Below are 21,041 nucleotides of genomic sequence, written 5' to 3'. Positions count from 1 at the left end.
CACCACGAGACCTTGTTATGGGATGTGGTGTAAGCCGAGAGGGCTGCCAGGTGTACTTTCAGCGAGTTAAAAACCAACCCTGCATCCAGCAGGTGGAGCATGTATGTCACAACGTTGGAAGGAGTGCAATCAACCGGGTTGATTTGTTTATTCTGGCACCAGATAACGAATCTTTTCCACTTATCAAAGTAACAGTGCCTTGTATTTGGTTTCCTGGACTCCTTTAGAATGTCCATACACCTCTGTGGTAATTTGAGATGTCCAAACTCTATGACTTCAGGAGCCATGCTGCTAGGTTCATAGAGTTGGGTTCCTGATGCACTGTTTGACCCTGTTGCTGGGACAGTAGGTTGTACCAGGCTGGGAGTCTGATGGGTTCGCACACCGCCATCCTGCGTAGGTGTGGAAACCATGGTTGTCTCGCCCACATGGGAGCAACTAGGATGAGCGTCATAGATTCCTTGTTCATCTTGTACACCACCTTCCTGATGAGAGGGGTTGGTGGAAAAGCGTACGCAAACATCCCTGACCAGTTCATCCACAGGGCATTCCCTTGGGAGTCCGGCTGGGGGAACCTGGATGCAAATCCTGGGCATTGTTTGTTTTCGCTTGTGGCGAATAGGTCTATAGTGGGGAAGCCCCACTGAGAGAAGAGATCTTCTACTACGTCTCTGTGAAGGACCCATTCGTGTTCTTCTGGGAGGGAGTTTCTGCTTAGAGCATCCGCTAGGGAATTGAGCTCCCCTGGAACATGTTGCGATGACAGGAAGATGTTCCGTCTGAGTGCCCATATCCATATTTTCTGGGCAAGCTTGGACAGATTTGGCGAACGAGTCCCCCCTTGCTTGTTCAGATAGAACATGGCTGTCGTGCTGTTCGTCCTGATCTGCACCGACAAGTTCAGTAGATGGGGCTCGAACGCCCTTAGCGCTCGGAATACTGCCAGAAGCTCTAGCAGATTGATGTGGTTCTTGGCTACTGAGTGAGACCAGAGACCCTGAGCTGTGTGGTGGAGATGGTGAGCTCCCCACCCAGTCAGGCATGCATCTGTAGTCACCACGGCTTGTACTTCGGGATCGTAAAAGGGTTTCCCCTTTGCGAGATTCTCTCTTGTCCACCAGTGTAGGCTCTGTACGAGTGTTGGCGAAACGACCACTAGATCGTCCCAATGACCACTTGCCTGAGACCACTGTTTCGCCAACCATTCCTGCATGGGACGCATGCGCAGACGCGCGTGGGGGACCAGGTAAATGCATGACGCCATCATGCCCAGTAACCGCATAGCTTTGCGTACTGTTATCTGTTGACCTGACTGATAATGCGGAATTTGCAGAAGTATATTCCGAATTCTCTCTTCCGAAGGGAAGGTCAATCCTTTCTGAGTATCTAGGATAGCTCCTAGAAACTGTTTTGAGGTGCTTGGCACCAGACTTGACTTTTTCTCGTTGATGGAGAAGCCTAATTCGTGGAGGAGGTCAGCCAGTCGTCCAGATAAGGGTACACCGGGATTGCTTCCCTGCGTAGGTGTGCAGCCGCCACCGCCAGTACCTTGGTGAATACCCTTGGTGCTGAAGCTATCCCGAAGGGCAGTACCTTGAATTGGTAGTGGCGACTGTCCACCTTGAAGCGCAAGTACTTTTGTGCGCTGGGAGCATGGAAATATGAAAATAAGCATCTTTCATATCCAAGGTTGCCATGTAATCCCCCTTTTTTAGGAGGGGGATTACCTCTTGTAGCGTGGTCATACGGAATTTTTGGGGCTTGACATATTTGTTGGCAGGCCGTAAGTCCAATACTGGGCGCATTGTCAAATCTTTCTTTGGCACAAGGAAGTAAGTTGAATAGATACCCTTGTTTACCTGGTGTCCTGGGACGAGTTCTATCGCGTCCTTTTCTAGCAGAATGGCGATCTCCTCGAGAAGGATCCTTTGATGCTCTAGGGAGTGCACTCTTTGTCGTGGAGGATGATTCCGGGGACGCTGCAGTAGTTCTATACAATATCCTGCGGATACTGTTGACAGCACCCATCTGTCTGAGGTGATCCCTTCCCAAGCCTGGGTGAAGGTGGAAATGCGTCCCCCTACTGGGGTTGCGTGGCAAGGGACCCTGAACTGAGCGTCACTGTTTTGGTGGAGGCGTGCCACCGCCCTTGTTGGGGCTGCCTCTGCCTCTTCCACGACCTCTCTTGTTACCCCTGCCGTAACTCTGGGTAGACTGCTGGTTGTTATTCCATTGTGTACCTTGTCCCTGGGCATAGTTGCCTCTTTGTGAATTTTGGCCGCGTGGGCGACGAAAATTATTGTTCCCCCTCTGGTTAGGGGGTTTGTTGGTAAGCTGGCCAAGGGATTTGAGAGTCTCATATTCATCTTTGGCATTTTTAAGTGCGTCTTCGACCGCTTTCCCAAACAATAGGTCGGGTTCCACTGGCTTGTCTATTAAAGAAGCCTGGGTTTCTGTCTTGAATCCCGACTGCCGTAACCACGCATGTCTCTTGATAACAGTACCTTCTGCCATCAATCTCCCTGCGTTGTCAGCGGCGTCGAAAGTTGCTTTTAAAATGCAACCAGACACGGCTCTCCCCTCTGCCGAGATCCGAGCCAGCTGGCCCTTTAACGGTTCTGGAGCAGAGGCAATGAGCGCCGCGACTTCTTCCCATTGATGGCAATTGTAACTAGCCAACAGGGTGGTGGAATTCGCAATCCTTGCTTGGTAGGCGGACGTTGAGGCTACCTTTCTGCCAAACCCGTAAAGTTTTTTGCTCTCCTTGTCGGGAGGAGCTTCTGATGAAGATAAGGGCGTGCCAGCCCTCTTTCTAGTGTTGGTCACCACTAGGGAATCTGGTTTAAGATGTCCCTTTATATACAGAGGGTCAGACTGGGCTGCCCGGAAAATCTTTTCAATTCTGGGGTTGACAGCTCTGGTGAGGTTAGGATTCACCAGGGAAGGATCTATTCTTCGTTGGATGGATTTGAGGATAGGGATGGTCTGAGCGACCGGTCTTCTCTCTCCTACAAACTCCTCCGCGAAGTCCCTTTCCTCCTGTACACCGTGGGTGTCGATGTGGAAGTGTTCCGCTGCTCGAGCGAGAACCTCGTTAAGGAGGGGCTGGTTATCAACTGGAGAGTCAGTAACTGGGGCTTCGCTTTGTACTGGGGAATCTACTCTGTAAATTTCCTGCTCATCTTCTCCCTCCTCCAGGTCCTCATCCTCTGCATAGTAATCTGTCCCGGTTTGTTCTTCCATAATTGCAAACTCCTGGTCCTCTTCAGGGAAAACTTGTCCCTGATAACTGGGGAGTGGAGTAGAATATGGAGTGGAGTAAGGCTGAACCTCGAAGGGTTCAGGTCTTTCGACCCGGGGCTTTTTACTTAGCGGGATAGGATCGGAGGAGCCTGAGGGTGTGGCCCCTTGAGGGTTATATGAAAGAAAGTGTTCTGGGTTCTTATCATAAAAATCAGCCAAGGAAGACATCCTAGACATAACCCTGTCTATGTCTTCACTGGACCATTCCCTGGAACAGGGTATTAATTTAGCAGGTGATTTATTTTCAAGGGTAGACTTGTGTTTGCTTGTCTGCTTAGGCTTTACAGGGGTGGAAGGCTGTGCTTTCCGCTGTTTCCCCCCTTCTCCGTGCGTGGAAAAATGTTTTCCCTGTCCCTTGGGGGCCCCAGCGACTTTCGACGCCTGGCGTCGAGGGTCTGGAAAGGTATCTGTGTGCTTCGGGCGTGGGGCCTCACTGGTGTTAACCGCGGTCTCGGTATCTTGGAGCGCGGCCTGGGGGTGGAAGTCGTCTTCGTCTCCCGACGATCGAACTTCCGTTAGTGTGTGTAGCGAGGCACTCTTGGCAAGAGTGGATGATTGCCTTGCGTCGTGAGGCGATCTCGATCGAGAGCGCCCAGAGGACACCGAGTCGGACCGTTCTTTTTGTGCCTCTTTCCGGGAAGTCGACGTCGTCGAGGTCCGGTTGGTCTTAGTGTGTTTAGTGTGTGTTAGGTGTGTAGCGCTTGCGTCGCCGGGGGTCTTCCCCATAGCCGCCCTGCCGGACGACCTTCCGAGGTCGGGGACCTGCGCTCGTCGGCTGTCTTTCGACGCCGTAATGCCCTCGCCGTCCGAAAGTACGGCGTCGCTGCCATCGCTGAAGGCGCCCTCCGCTGCCATGGCCTCCTGCCTGGCGTGGTGGGCCCAACGCTTTGTCGAACGGTCCTTAAGTGTCTTAGGTTTAAACCTACTACACGCTCTGCAGTTCGCTTCGGGGTGATCCCTCGGCAAGCAGAGATTGCACGTGGCGTGCCTGTCGACCCAAGGGTATTTGCGATTGCACTTGGGGCAGAATTGAAAAGGGGTACCCTCCATACGCACCTTAAGGCAGCGGGCTGCTAAGTGTAGGAATATATATAAATGTAACTATATATCAAGAGTGAAGAGTATGTACCACCCCCCACTCTCCCTACTTGTAAGGGCCGAGGCCAGCGGCCTACTAGGCCCGGGCCGAGGCCAGCGGCCTACCGAGGCCCAGATCCGTCGTGCAGCAGTCGACGGTCGATGACTTCTCCAGCCGTCGTCGAGGTTGAGGGTCGACGTTGGGGTGGGGAAGGGAATGAATAAGAATTAAAATTATAATAACAGCAAAAGTATGGCTAAGGCCAGGGAACTCCGCAAGATGCTTCCGACCAGTATGGCGGAAAAAAACAATCTGAGGATCCTACACGCGTGAGGGATCTTGGGTACAGTGGACGTCACACTAGGGATAGTATTACTGGCACGCCTGTGTCGACGCCCATTTTCGACTTTCGAAAAACAAACTGTAATACTCCGCAGCTTCCACTAGATGTCGGCCTATGCACAGCATGTGATCTAAGCAGATTCCACAAGCCTCAGAAATATATATATATATATATTAATGTCGACATATTTTAATTTTCAGAACATGGCAATCTTCATACTAGGCAGAACCATTTTTGAATGCTTAGGACTGGTGGCAGCCTCTTGATATGATTCTACTGAAGTCTATCTTCTCCCTAAAGCAACAGAGTGTGCCTACTTAGAAGCGTGCAAGAAGGGGCATAGAGATAGTTAATGGGTGCAGTGATTTCATAAGAAACACGATTGTCCAGATACCAGCTTTAATAAATGACTATGCCCAAAGAATGAACGCTTCAATTTTATCAATACTCAAACACAGAGGAACTTGGAAGGAAAATAAATAGGGAGATACAGTAAGGCCTTTGAAAATGGCAGCCCTTTAACATTCAATGTACTTTCCCTTTAATTCCAAACATGTACCTACTTTGCCTAAGAGACGTCTATGAAATTGTAGCAAGGAGTTTGGGTGGCATCCATAGACCTTGATTTCTGAAATCCAGCAAAATATTTAACGCAGGACCTCAGCTCCTTCAGGGCCACAACTGAGTGCTCAGAAAATAAAAAAATCTATATTTTATGCAAATTAATCTCTGATCTCCATACCATTAGCACCACTTTGTAACATAGTATAGGGCAGCATTGACAAGCATGCCATTTTGTCAGGTGCTAAAACGTCTAATGTGGCAGCTGTGTGCAGTGGCCAAAGGCGGTGGGGGAAGTGGGAGGGGATTTCGTTGAAGTAGGATTTCCATTTTGAAGGGCTGTCTAACCCTCATCATTTGCAATGGTCACAGGTGGTAGCCATTGTATGAGGGCCACAAGCAGGCACTTTAATTGGTAGAAGCAGCTGGCAAGGATGCCATGACAGATATGACTAAGGCTTGTTGGCATTTATTTTCTTGGTGGTTAATCATACCCTGAGTCTACCTGTTTTAGCTGATGTAACATGGCAGGTCTCCCATGAGGTTTCTAATGCTTTGATAAACATCCATGTCTATGCTTGTAAGACCCAAAATAATATCTCATCCAGAACAACTGCAGGGAGATCAAACTGATATCCTGCTCAGTTACAATGAAATAGAAAAATCTACCCTCTAGTAAGCAGACAGTTCAAAAGAAAACTTTATATTTAACCCTGGGAATTTAAGTTGTGGAATTCCTCACTCCTGAAAATCAGCTATTCACTTAGGTGGAATCGACTGTATCGCTTCTACACAACAAATAGAAAATAAACACAGACGTGGAACAGTGAAGTGTGTAATGTAGTACCACATACAATGACCACCAACAATACAACACACAAAGAGAGAGACAAGTATTAGGAAAATGGTTTAATATTGGAGACAGAAGCAAAAAACTGCATCACACAATAACATACGTTACAAAAATACGTTTGACTTTTTTAACTACACGGTTATGTTCACAATGAAGACAGAAGAGTCAGGAAAAAGTGTTGATCTAAACAGCAAAAAGCAAACCCCTTTTTATTTTTTAACTAATACATTTATTCACTTAAAGTGACCGAGTACGTCTAAGCTCTACCTTATTGTGTAACTGCACTTACATAACAAAAAGATGAAACTTACCGCTTGTTTTTAGACAAAATTCTAATGCTAGATATAAGAAAAAAGTGATGGGGTGCGGGGAAGAAAGAAAGCAAGCCAAAGTTTTTAATTCCTGAAAACAAAACCCAACTTTCTTTTTACTGACCCAGACAACAAACTTGAAATCAACCATAGCCAAGGCCCACAAGAGTAAGCCATGAAAACATTTCCATGTGTTTTTAATCTCCAGTATAAAAAAGGTTGAGCTGGTACAAAATGCATAAGTAAAATCAGTTTGTAGAAACAGGAAAGCCTGATTTTTGTTTTGGCTCAAATTCCATCAAACAACGATATCCAAATGCATCGATACAACAGAAACAATACTGAAACGGTCTTACAGTTTCCACAAATTGCATCTTGACTTTGGCTTTTCTTAGACAATAATTAAAAACTGCTTTGTAACTTCTAAACAAAATAATATTATTCATCTATAAATGACAATTCTCACGGCACAAAGAAAAAAAACATATACATTTTGTTTGCTTGACATTTTCCAAACAATGTAATGAAACTACACAATTAATTCTGTCATTTAGCACTTAAGATAATAAAAATACACATTTAAAATGATTCCAAAGTCGCACAAGCCAAAGAACCATTTACCCCTATGGTGATAGAAAGCTGAACATATTCCTTCCCTGGGTGGCTGCCTTTTAGTGCAAGCCTTGAATTTGGAAAAAGAAAATATGAAGACAACTCTTCCTTTTAAAACCTACTAAAACGACTTCCTCTCCTTTTATTCCCCCTTTGTTTTGATTCAGATGGTGGTGTGGAAGGGTCTGGGGGCTTGATGTTCTTTAAGACGGTGTAACTTGGTGAAAACAGAACTTTTTTGTAATTGTGCTATCTTAGATACACAAACAGTAATTTTAAAATAAATCACAAAATAACAACAAATGTCCTCATTGCAGCTATGCTACCATTTTAGGACTGCTTCTAAAGATAAACCGTACGATGACTAAATATAAGAAGTTGACCTAAGAAAATCAGACAGGTGAAAACGTTTGGGAAAAGGTTAAACACGTGGACGACATGCTCTAAATTCTTATATATCTATAAATGTATATATCTATATTTATATCAATATGTATGTTCATATGCAAATTGTTGCAAGAAGTACAAAATAGCCCTCAATGGATAAAAGAAGGCCCCAGGCGTACAGTAGTAAACACTTGTGAGCTTAGTATACAACTTTACGTTATAGGGTCATGTGTCAGAAGACTTTTTTTGTATCATTTTTTAAACTATTTTTATTTTAGGGCTGTACAAATAGAAAGTGAAGGGGTGCACTAATGCTGTATGCATATTTCTGTCATTTTGGGGTTTCACATTCATGGAATAAAATTGTGGGATGCACCTGCCTGGCCAGTACTCTAAGCAAAACCTTCTATGGCACTTCAAGTAGATTGTTAAGCAGACAATGATTAGAGATATTTTGAATTGATCTGTGCTAACATTTAGGTAGACCTGAACCATATTGTGCTTTTTGATTATGCTTTACAGATTGCCCATCCTGCATATCATTCAATAGAAAAGCAACTGAAGCAAGAGTTGATGTAAGGGAGCATCATTTTTCACTGCTTGGGATCACAAATCAGTCGTTGAGTTGCAAGGACAGGCTATGGGTCGAATAGCTGAACGTACAAGTATGCAGTCCATCCTCCATAAACAATGATGGGCCAAAGTGGATGTTAAACTAAACGGATTTGGACTTTTACAAATGTTAGAGTTAAAAGCATCAAAGAGAGATGTATGTATTAAACAATTTACTTTGTGTGACCCATGCTACTTTAGATTGAAACTTTGCTTTCTGGCTGCTCTTTCATAGTGACTTCCAATGCGTATTCAACTGGAACATGTATTACAATCATCACACTGAAAACACTCAGTATGACTTAAGGTGGGATGCTGGTGAGGGTGGGAAGAATGCATATTTGCTTAATTTTAAATGTGCAATGGGATTCCTTGGACTTGTGAGTGCTCTTTGGTGACATTTTGAAAAGATGATTTTGAGATGTGTGTAAGAAGCCAGCACAATAATTGTAATATTCCAGATAACTTTCTATAACATGCCTTGTCTAGGATGTGTGGGAAGTAGCAGATGCAATGGGTGTCATCAGTAGAAAATGGCTTAAAACACAAGAGAGCCTACATGCAAATGCATGGGTGGTTATTACTACTCGGTGTAGCAAAATTATGTTTTACTACACTATGTGGAAATAACACCTATGAATTATCTTCATGCAATAATGTAATGCTGGGGATATTTCTTCTGAGCAATTACAAATGAACTACGGTTTATTACAATGCAAACAAATAGCTATTTTAAGTGTTACTTTAGCATGTTACATGCCTACCCAGGTTCATCTCAAAGTGCACGTTGGTACACAACTAATGGTGGTACAGGTAAATGTATAAAACTATTTGTGGCACATTTCATACACAGATCTACTCTTATGAACTTAAATCCTCCAATTGTTTTAAAATGGCACATTGTCGAATGCGAGTGATTTGCTGAAAGGTCACTTTCTACTTGGTGACATGTCGAAAGCCAGCCTCACCATAACCAACAATCATATCAGTTTAGTGGTAATGGTGACCAAGTGACTGGCTGCATGATCTTGTTTCAGTATTTAACCTGAATAGCATGTTACATACATTTAAGTATGTTAAACTACCATTGGATGCTTTATGTGTCAGATTGGATATTGTTTAAAAAGGTATAGTAAACATCTCCAATTGGTGGAACACAATTGTTATAATGGGATATCATCCCTTTTAACTGAATGATCAGTGCATGGTAGAACAACACATTGTAATGAGGGCATAGCATTCCTTTTGCAATAATGGTTATCTACAGGTCAAGCAGCTCTTTTGGAGCCATGGTTATCTATAGGTCGAACAGCGAGTTGCAATATTGGGATGTCATGACATTCAAGCCAACATTAACTGACAGAACAAGGGATTGCAGAAGTGGGCAAACATTCCTTTTCAAGTTAACTATCTATTCTTAATAGAACACTGGATTGTAAACATTTGATATTGTTCATTTTCTGAGACTGTGCTTTATCTAGCATAGATATAAAAATAGATTGTTAAAATGGAATGCAATTTCTTTCAAGTGAACTCTCTTAACTTGGAAGAAGCTTTAATTGTAAACATGGGTAATCTATTCTTCCAAGCCAACTACCTCCAATTGTTAGACACATGGATTGTTTTAGCAGGAAATATTTCCTTGCAAGTTAACGAGCAAAAATCTGCAGTGATAGGTACGGATTACAGGATATCATGGCTTGCGAGCAGGAGGGATTCCAGAACAATGTTTATCTCAATACCCACAGCGCATGATATGTACTGCGATTTAGCTAAATTCTTTTGTTTTCAAGTGTCTCAGTTAAACTGAAACAATCTAATTTAAGGAAAGGGTGCTTATTCTTTTTTTGTTTAAAAAAGCAATAATGGATATTGATCTTTTTGTATAAATAGCCAGTTTACTTTATTGTGACCATTTGGTTCAAGGTCTTCCAACTAGGCATTGGGAAATTATTCAGGCCATGCTAACTGAAGATTTGTGTTAGGCATTTAAACGGAGGAGGTGATTTGCAAATATAACATTTCATTGCTGTTATTTTCTTCAGTAGGCATACAAATGATGAAATATGAACAGTCTCATCACTTCAAGACAGCGCTGAGTGAAAAGGGCTAGGAGAGTTCAACACTTTCTCACCTTAGAGGTTTCCATAGATGATAAAAAATACATTTGTGAGGTTTGCTTTCACAGCATTGATGTGCAGAGTGGTTTAAAAGGGTGGTACATGGGCACTTACACAATGTTTTACAAGAAACATCAAAGAGAAAGAACAATAACAAATTCAGGCAACAAGACCACAGAATTGCAAGTTAACAAACGCTGTAACCTTTGCTTTTTTTTTTAAATATCAGGGATTGATACAAAACACATAATAAAATACCCATGTTATCAAATAACTTCTCACATGAAACACACTGAAGCTTTAGGCAGGAAGTACCTTTGGAATTTGGCACTTTAATTCACCGATTTTTTTTCTTTAAAAGAAAAAAAACAGATCACATTTTGCTGAACACGAACACATCTAAGTTTTTTTCACAATAAAAAAGGACATCAATGCTTCACAAGCCAAGACATAACTTATTCTAGAATATTTTTTGTCTTTACATGAAATTGTAGCAAACAGTTTTTTTGAAAATCTTTTTCTTTTGTTCAAGTAAACCAATTTTGATTTTTGTGTTATTTTTTTCAAAACTTGTCTTACATACATACAACACTGAAGACTGTAAGACTTGGTGAAACCACAACTTAACTCACAGAAGCACCAACGTAACACAGTTTACAGTTACCTTTCTCCTGTACATTTAAACAGTATAAAATATAGGTAATTTCATGTGCATTAAACCATGGATTGTCTAACTGTGAGTCAGTTCAGCAAAAGGTGACATAAATAGGTAGTATTTGCCCTAAAACAGGGTAAATATTTTCTTATACTAATCTACAAAAAGTGGTTCTCTATATATATATTTTAATGAGAAAGTGAGCCACCTAAAATGGCCTTATCAAAAAACTTTACACTGCCTGAAAAATGTAAAAACTATTACAGAGCTCTAGAGACGCAAAATCAGACAGCTTCTCTCTAACTGTTTTGGAAGTAGTCTGCTTCAGTTAGAATCCAACATTTCTGTGCCCCTGGACACATATTGCTATTGTAACAGTGACCAGACAGAAAGCCAATCCCTGTATAATACTTTCAAGTCTGTTTTATGAAACAAAAAATAAAGAAAAACGAAAAAAAAATGAAAATAACAATTTGCCACAGGTTTTTGTTATATAATTAATTTGTCTTAAATTTCGGCCTTGCGTGAATGCAGCAATGCTTTTTTCACATTGACTTCCCAGGATTCTTAGCTAGATGAGATAACATATAAATTTCAAAAAGGTCAGTCAGTACAAGGACCAAATATGATGTGAGGTAAGAAAGACATCAGAAAAACAATGACTGGACGATGAAACTTTTTTTTGAGACGCCACAGGGACATGCTAGGCAAACGATGAACTAACAGGCATGAAGATGTCTAGGGAAAAAACAAGGAAGAGGACAAAGTTACAAAGGAATCTTTGCAGCAGAAACGAAACAAAAAGGAAAAAAACATTTATGGATGTGAGGGAGAAAACAATGCAAATCTATTTTTAATATTTTATGAGCTGTTCCCATAATTTGCATTTCTGATCATTAGTTATATAAAAAGTACACAATGAAAATCCCCAAAATAATCCATCCTAGGACAGAGAAAGTGTTGAGGTGGATGAATTACTTTTAGGGTACATGTAGGAAACCAAATTGAACAAAGAACACAGAGGGCACAAGCCACGGCAAAACGTTACTTTAAACAAATAATGGGAATGAATGACAAAGAAGTCACACATGTACACACAACAAACAAATGTGGGTGGGGAAAACATAGATTGCCATAAGTCTAGGGATCAACGGTGAAAAAAAAGCTCATTCTTGGCACAACAAGATACTCTAGAGACTACTTGAAAAGGATCTAGCTAGCATTAAGAACTGCTCTTTAGGTATCCAATAAGTTAACAATAGGCAATAAATAACTTCCATTATTTCTGAGGCAGTAAAAATTTTTGTATAAAAATAGAAATGCTTTTTTTACAAATAAAATTTACAGGCCTGTGGCTTTTCTTTTTATTATTATTAAATGTATCTTTCAAGAAACATCAAGTATTTTCACTCATTTTGTTTTATTTTTAAAACCCTGTAGCTTTAGAAACAGATCTCAAAGTCTTTTTATTTGTTCTTTACATGAATAATTTCCAAAATAAGAATAATTATATTAATACTAATTGCAATAAATAAAGGTAGATTTGTGTAATAAGACCAGTCATGTAATTTCTCTTTAAAATGTAAACTATATTCTTTCTATAAATATGCCAACTTGATGGAATAACTGTGTGTGCGCGTGCATTGCAGAAACGAGCGCAGATTTTGGCGTTTGCTTCGTACGAGGCCACAACTTTAACCTCTAAATTGCTGGCACTGTCTAATTCTATTGGGCCCGAAAACAGCTTTAAAACCCGTTTCGGTGCTCCTGTGGCACCAGTGGTTACAGAGTTAAAATTGTACACATCATTGATGTCATCCTTTAGATGTCAAACTAAAAATATATATAAAGGAAAAAAAAGATAAATTAAAAGCAAAACAGAGCATTGCAGCACATTTCATTGAGAACTGGATAAGAGTAGGTAGCCAGTGCAATAACAGCAAAGAGAGGGAGAGGCAGAGAGGGGGAAAATGGAAGCGTTAATGTAAAAATAACTGTCTCTTTTGGTGAACGTTGTCGACGTGCTCCTCCTCAGCCCCCCCTGTGGTAGACAGGCTGGCTCATGGGACTTACCCTAGGAAAGCTAAAATAAGGGCACTGAGCATCTGGGGCTAAGCTCAGTAAGGTTTGCTGTCATTTTTGGAGCGTTTCAGCTGAACCTTCAAGCGTTTCATGCCGATTTGAAATCCATTCATGGCCTGGATAGCAGCTTGTGCGGAGACAGGATTGTCATAGCTAACAAAACCTACAAAACAGAGTCGGCAAAAAGGGAAGATATCATTTAGTACAGTGGTTGTGTTGACATCGTGGTAGCAATAAGTAGTTGAGGTCACCAACATAAAAATCTGTTTACAATTTTTTTTTTATCCATACATTTTGCATCTGCTCGATTTGTACACTAAAATGCAAAATGTGAGGTAGGAAGAGATTCAACGTCTGCCTGAACCACCCATCTCTTTTGCGTGCTCCTTTAACTTGCCAATATTTACATAGGGTTGTGCAGGTCTTCAATTTAGGTAGAGAATTCCTAATCTGGGACAGGTAGGGAGGGTATAATACCCAGTAAAGTCACCCCGTCCCCATGTTCATTTAAGATTTTAAAAAGTAGATAAATGAACCGGTATCAGGTAATAATGTCCCCATACATAATGTTGCCGGGAAAAGCCATTGGCGACAATATATATGGTAACATTATGTGCGCATGTTCAATGTAATAATGTCTCTGCAAATAACTGCAACTTTTTTGTCAGGAGACATTTTTCCGGGGACATTATTACATGGAACAATAAACCTACACATTAAAATATTTTAAAGACCACTTGGTCCAATGTTTTGACAACAATTCTTGCGGGGTCACTCTTGTAAATGGCGATCCTGGGTGTCACAATGGCACAACCATTGCACATTTTTAAAGCAGATATGGTCTGTATTTGAACGTGTTTTAGAAAAGTAACTATAAAAATCAGCATAACTTTAAAGGAAACATACAAATTTGATAAGCAATATAAATTAGTTCACTTGAAAGAAATGTTACAATAAAGGGTACAAAACGTGTTTCTGAAACACGTCAGACCAGGAAAGGTCAGCCCCATTGTGGAAAAGTTTCAGCAAGGAGATCGCCCAAAAAATGGATCTTCAAACATAAGCCAAGTTGGGATACTGTAAAATACATCTGATGTGTTCATCAAAATAGATTTGAGAAGTCCCACAACAGAGGTCTTCAAATGACCAAGTAAGTGGGCCACAAAAGTGGCAAATGATGCTCACATCACAGGGAATTCGCCTCGAGACAACCCCAAACCCCCCCGGATAAACAAAAATGTGCCAGTTCACAACATGAAAATAAACATTTAAATGGCATTAACTATTCTCTGGAAGCAGCACACAATTAATACAATATTTAGTCATATCCAAAATCACAATACGGTGTAGAGGATAATAGTATATTTGATGCCACCAGAATCACTAAACTGTCGAGCAAATCAATTTCCCACAACCCCATACACAATAATATTATCCTAAAATATTGCATTTAATTGGTCATGAAATTGTCTGCTATTAGAACATCATTGTCACCTTCATTCAAAAAGCCAAGAAACCCCAAATATCAATCTACAGACCTATATCCCTTGTCGAATTTCGACTGCAAGGTATATACCACTGACCAATTAATTCTCTTTTACTAGTCCCTACGCTGACCAATGCCTGATGAATGCCTGACAAACGCCTTGACAGGCCCTGCCTTTGATGGGCAAAGTCACAGCAGGCAATTGAGCATAACGCCGAAGCATGAGGCATCTCTCAGTCTGCTAACCAATATACTATGGAAGGTGAAATGGATGACTGGTCCTCAAACTTCAAGTTGCCATTCCACTGAACCTTATGTTCTTACCCCCTGCCCCCCATAACCCTTAGCAGGTAGCTCATTGTAATGTCAGCGTTTCCACACTGCCCCTTTACCTCATCTGCCAACTGGCCGATGTTTGTTTCGTTCCTCATGGGGTACAATGCATCTCTTTGAGAAATTGCCAGATAGTGGGAGCGAAAGAGAGGGAGAGAGGGAGAGATAGCATTGGGAGCTAGAGAAATTGGACCTTTCTGCAAATGGCCACAAGTAGATGTGCAGGGTCTCTCTTGTAAGGCCTACGACTAAACAACTCCCCTCTAGGCTCTCCTACCACCTTACACTACACACCCAAACCCCCCAGAGGTGGCAACCACAAGCCTAACCACATCAACACTAACTAAGTCACAACTCAGCTCCACTCTTTAGCCCCATCACACTCTCCCACATCTGCGGCTAACCAGACCCAAAGCGCTGTACTCTATCAGATCTTGGGCCCTATGGATAACATACTCCCATGTTGCTCTGCCAAACCCATAGCAAGCTGTTTGGCACACAGTCCCTCATCAATAGCTCTAACTACAGCTCTCTCTGGCCCGACAACATGGACAACATTGCCAATTCACTGCTGCAGTGGCTTATGTAGCACTATAATGGGAAATACCGTATTATAAACCTATGGTTGGGAAAATGCCCACTCTCGCTCACACAATTACCGTCTCTACCCCCCATTTTAAACATTGAATTTCACAACTATATAAGACAGAAGGCTTTTCTATCCGAGAGGAGTGTCCATAATGCCACCCCAAACTGCTGGTCCTTCTACAGAATCTAAGCAAGAATGACCACATACCCTCTAGGAAACATAACCTCATTGTACCTACCAATAGGAAACAAAGATAATAAGATAGTAAAACAGGTCAATGGACTAGTATATCCATTGTAGAAACCTATGAGTAGACAGAAGGTCACAGGCTCGAATCCGGGCATGTATACTCAACTGCTCCGTTTTCAATGCCAATAAAATGAGCACCCTGAAGTTTAAAAACAATATACACTTTTGTTTTTGTCTAAAATAATTACAAAGTAGGCAAGGGCTGGGGTGAACATATTGCACTACACAAACGCAAAAGTGTGATAACAAAGAAATGTATACTACTTGTTAAAAGAAATGTGTGTTAACCTAAATGTATTGGTCTTGAACCCCTCTTTGAAATATAATGGCAGAAACTTGGCAAACACTTCGCCTCCAATCACAAATATCATCATGGACAGCCTATTCAAGATTCTTGACACTACATCGTATGACATGGACCCCTAGCAATTGAATGTGTGGTTCTTTAGTAAAGTGCATGCAATAGATGGGATCGCAGAGCAATTCTAAGTCCAAATAATTGAACCAATTTAGGAAGATGGCAAAGGTACTGTTTTATTAACAATTATCTAAAACAGGGAGGTTACAACAGACATCAATGGACGTTCGCTCAGCTCTTGACAATTTTCCCATAAAAACATCCGTATATGCAAAAAATACATCAGGGGTGACATCATATTACGTGGTAAATAATAGAAAACCTATCAAAGGCTGTGATAGGCTTAAGGGGAACATCTAAGTACACATTGCATAGGGATTAGGATTTTGATTGGCTGCCCACTGTCAGGTGGACAATTTATGCCTACCTCTAAAAACATGTAGTCTTTAACACTATTAAGTACAATGTTTATCATTGGTTTTCACACTATAAGGCCCTTTAATATATGGCGCTCTACAATTGGTTGGCACGCTCAAGCCATGTCTGGAACATTTGGTTCACTTAGCAGCATGTAAGCTCAAACCCAGGTGTCAGGAGATGGACTTGACTTTACCTCCCCACCCAATTAGCCCAACATCTCATCTCCCATGCCTTTGACCATGAAGATTTACTTTGAACTTGGCCTTGCAAAGAATCCTGCTCTGTGGGAATATATGGGAGTGCAGGCTCTCACTATCATTGTTCTAGGACAACTTGGTCCATTTTGCAGCATTTAAACTCTTGGTGTTCTTTCTTTGCACCTCAACAAGCACATTCACTGCTTTCAAGAATAGATAACCGACCTTGGCTGCTTAAGTTTTGATACCAAGCCAGACAGCATCGCCAGCCACTTCTACAATCTCAGCTTATTCTTACTGCAACACAATTCTCTGACTTTCCTCTCCATGAGTCTGGGCTTACTAAATTGTTGACGTCGATGTCCAGCTCGTATACAATGGTGGCTTTGCATGCAGTCTAATCACTACATATAGCCAGCTTCTATGATGACTTAGTCTACTTGCGTTACAGCATCTATACAAGTATTGAATGGTTGATTTTTTGCAGCACATCACACGTGTGCAATCTTATTTTGGCATTTGAAAGCTTACTCAATTCTTAACTTAGTCATCAGTTTCTGTAAGATCCATGCATTCTCTTCAGCCAGTATTCTCAGGGTGTCATACATGTCTCTTGTGACGTCACTAGCTTCTCTTCACTCATTTTCATACTACTTCAGGCAGTAACTCCCTCAGATTGTCGTCTCTTCGGGATACATTCGATAGGGTTTTCCCAGTGGGTACCTTGTTTTGAATATCTGCTGCGGTATTGGCACAACTGCTGGTGTCAAACATGGCACAATCTCAGGCATCCAACATATAGGAGGCAGGGGGCGGGATTTCCTGCAGAGGCATGTAACTGCTCCTCTACACAATTTTATTTATTTATTGTGCTTTTGCAGGGCAAGAGGTTCAAAACCAAAGTTCTAAGTCAGACAAAATTGCAGCACTGCCAGTCGGAGCCAGGAAACTTTTCTCGTATGCTACCCAACTGTTAGAGAACCCAACATTTTTAGCTAGAAGAGCAGATAACATTTTTTAGTTATTTCAAGAATAATTTAGCAAATTAAGCATTTTATTTTGGTTCGAAGACTCATTCAGTACACACATATTATACATAAATCACTTGCATAGTAAATCTATAATAAAAATACAGTACAGACAAAATACAATAAAACCCAAGAGGATTGCACTAACATACATACACAAAGGGCAAAGAGCTAACACAATCATCATAGATGCAGGACCATGCAAAGGGCACAGAGGCATGGTTATAGTAATCTCAACAGGTTTGTCCTTCAATTTATACGCTCTACCTAGGACATTTGAAACTGCAATTAATGTATGTATACTGGCAATAGGGGGAGGAGATCCAGGGGACTGTAATGGGGGCTACTTTAGCCTTGAGCATCGCTAACCTTTACATGGAGGCCTTTGAAATCCAGAAAATAATGACATCCAATAATCCTTTTCTCACCCATATCAGAATATGGAGGGGATATATAGATGACATCCTTGTTATTTGAACTGGTAATGCGGATGACTTACAGAGGTTCTGTAGTTGGATCAATACACAAGATCGCTTCTTGAAATGTACCTCAAACTCAAGTACCACGACATTGAGTATCCTAGACATCTCGATCACAGTTGATCCTTTGAACAAAGGTCTGTCTGTGAAACCATTCAATACAGATCGAAACTCAATACTACACTTTTCAAGTTTCCATCCACGGCATGTTCGAGAAAACCTGCCAGTAGGACAATTCCTTCACTTAAACAGTACCAACAGACAGGACTTCAAAAGAGAAGCCTTTCGGCTGAAAGAGAGCTTGGAGGAATGGGGTTATCCATCGCATATTACTACCCCAGCATTAAAAAGAGCCAACAATAATCACAGGGAATCCCTATTAGAACATAGGATTCGGATACCAGATACGAAACAGAAAGATAAAAAATTGGAATATCTTGGAGAAAAGTGAGAAACCATTGGAAAAACCAATCATAGCATTCAAACGAAGCAAAAACATCAAATACCTCATTACCAGGAATGATGTGAAGTTAAGACCAATAAAGCAACTAACACTACCCCAACAGTGGGGATCACCCGCTATTATTGGACACCATCCATGTTGTTCTTGCGTTTGTTGTCAAATCACAACCAATCAAAAGCACAACAATCGATCTAGGACTTAATACACCATGGAAACAGAACTCTCACACACATTGCACTTCCGTAATGGTGATATATGCCATTTGGTGCTCTTGCCAGCGAGTCTACATCGGAAAAACAGAGGAAAATTAAAATCAGGATAAGTGAACATAGATTGTGTTTGAGGAATCATACTTTGAATGCCCCTCTGGTTCACCATTGGATTTACATGGCCCATAGACCTGATGAAATCAAATGGTCGGTTGTATATAAATTACAATCTAGTGGGGACAGTAATCGTGACAAAAGGACACCGCTAGCGAAGGAACATCGATTCATTTTTCTTACCAAAATTGCCACAATAGGACTGAATGAAAAGGTTGAATGGAGACCATAATTGCCAATATTATGATCCTCCGTATGGACCTAGCTCTCCAAGCTGTCAGGTCCATAGTTGATACATGCTGTAACACATAATGAGGAATTACCTCTTGCTGAATGTAGGATGTTGTTGCGTAATCTCTACAATTACCCCACAGTGTTTTTTGCATCGAATTCAAACAGTGGCACCGCGTGAAACAAGTTCACTAACCTTATTTAAATCTTCCGTGTGCTAATACTGTAGTTTAACACTACACTTGGAGTAAGTCAATTGGGACACCTTTGCCTTTAAGGAATCAAGTTGATAATAAGCAGCGCATCCTTTTAACCAATGAGCAAGTCCAGCCGTACACGTTTAAGACATCAACCCGTATGGATACGTGGATGCATCATTTGGAGAGAACCTAAGCCATATCCTCGGAACTTCCTGTTTACAGACTGAAGAAGGCAAGCACACATTAGGTTCAAGTAGTGATTCTGCACCTCTGGCATTTTTTTGGATCTAGATGCAGCCAAAATAGCCGATTTTACCCAGGTTACACTGTGTTCATTTATTTCTTGTTACTCGTAGATCGGTTTTGATTCCATCCATACTACCAACGATTCCGCTTTTCTCTTTACAACACCGCATTCCACAGCAGCTACCGCGGAAACTACTGAATACGGCACAGGACGCCTTGGATAGAACTGGTACAGCACTTAAAGTCAACCAGCGTCTATTGCCCTCAGTTAGCCAAACTATACCGTTACACGTTTGTGACTCATATACCGACCACTAAGGTCGGAATTGCCGTAGAAATGCAACCATTGGACTTGCCATACGTTAGTCAGTTCACTGACATAATTTTAAATAACAACTCAGATTGCTGGATGCACTACAATACATTCTGGCTGTCACAGTTCCGAAGTATTCAATCCCAACTCAGTCCAAGATATAATACTTACGAGAAAGTATATATGGTGTACGTATGTCAGGATTTCTCCTTTGGTGATAAGTGTGTGATTCTTAATTTAACTATTTCCCAACCCAGGTACTTGATTTACTCTGGCAAGAGGGTGAATGATCTGCATTCACTAAAGATGTACATCTTTTGGGATTTCTAACCTCCAATCAATCTCCCACCTTGAAACCTTTCAATGAAAGGTTGGCCACCTTGTTCAATGAAAGGTTTCAAGGTGGGAGAAAGCCCATGAGTTTCCGATCTTTTGAGTGACATACATACACAGTGAACAGCCAACTTATAAGACACTGCGCTCTGTTTATTTGAATATAGTTCAAATTAATGTTGAGAATAAAACTCAAGATGATATGGTGACTGATTGCCAATCATGCGCCATTGTGTTTACTCTGTTGCAGGGGACGAGACCTTCCGCTCATGGGACAAGAACATGGAAATTGACGAATTAATGACACTGGCATCTGTGTTTTTGTTGATGAATTTAACTTATCCATAACCTTGTATGGTGTAAGCTGCTTTCAGGTTAAACAGTGAAATTGTTTGTATTGACAAGAAAAAACAGGCAAACCACTGAATTTTCTGAATTTTATTTTTTGGAAAGAAACATGTTGGGTTAAATATAACATTCTTGCCCAAGTTGATGTTAGGGTGCTTCTACACCGTATGAATGGAACACACAAGTGATTGAGATACATCTTTGCACAGCACTAGCACTTTCTTAGACACATTCAATTGTAGATCTCAATACTATGATTGTTTTAATAATGATTTGTTTTGTCTAAACTATTTTTTGTGTACCTGTACACTGATATTTGTGTTTTTAACTGAAAATGTGGTGAAGCCCGCGGGGACAAGGGTGCGGGTGTTGGCGCGGAGGAGCAGTTTTGGCCCAGGAGGGCTCCCATACTTGCGTGCTAGCCACGCCCCCTCCACTACTTCCCCCAGGACTCTCGGCCCGCCAGGGTGAAGCCCACGGGGACAAGGGCGCGGGTGTTGGCATCCCGCGGAGGAGCAGTTTTGGCCC

The 21,041-nt window shown here is 41.5% G+C and overlaps 1 protein-coding gene across 20 annotated transcripts in view; it reads right to left on the bottom strand.

The window, feature by feature from the left end:
* Positions 1-6,179: 6,179 nt before the first annotated feature.
* CELF2 (CUGBP Elav-like family member 2) overlaps positions 6,180-21,041 on the bottom strand; it is a 1,289,895-nt gene continuing 1,275,033 nt past the window's right edge. For 19 of the 20 annotated variants that reach the window (XM_069629690.1, XM_069629686.1, XM_069629698.1 and 16 more), the window contains one exon: positions 6,180-13,080. In XM_069629690.1, the coding sequence (XP_069485791.1) occupies positions 12,953-13,080 (128 nt within the window). In that variant the 3' untranslated portion in view covers positions 6,180-12,952. The remainder of the gene's footprint in view (positions 13,081-21,041) is intronic. The other variant, XM_069629687.1, reaches the window with a different exon arrangement.

The sequence above is a fragment of the Ambystoma mexicanum genome, chromosome 12 (genome assembly GCF_040938575.1).
Source record: "Ambystoma mexicanum isolate Mex_15411 chromosome 12, UKY_AmexF1_1, whole genome shotgun sequence".
In the NCBI taxonomy this organism is placed as follows: domain Eukaryota; kingdom Metazoa; phylum Chordata; class Amphibia; order Caudata; family Ambystomatidae; genus Ambystoma; species Ambystoma mexicanum.
Note: the sequence above shows the minus strand (reverse complement) of the source record. Positions and strands in the feature narration are given on the sequence as shown.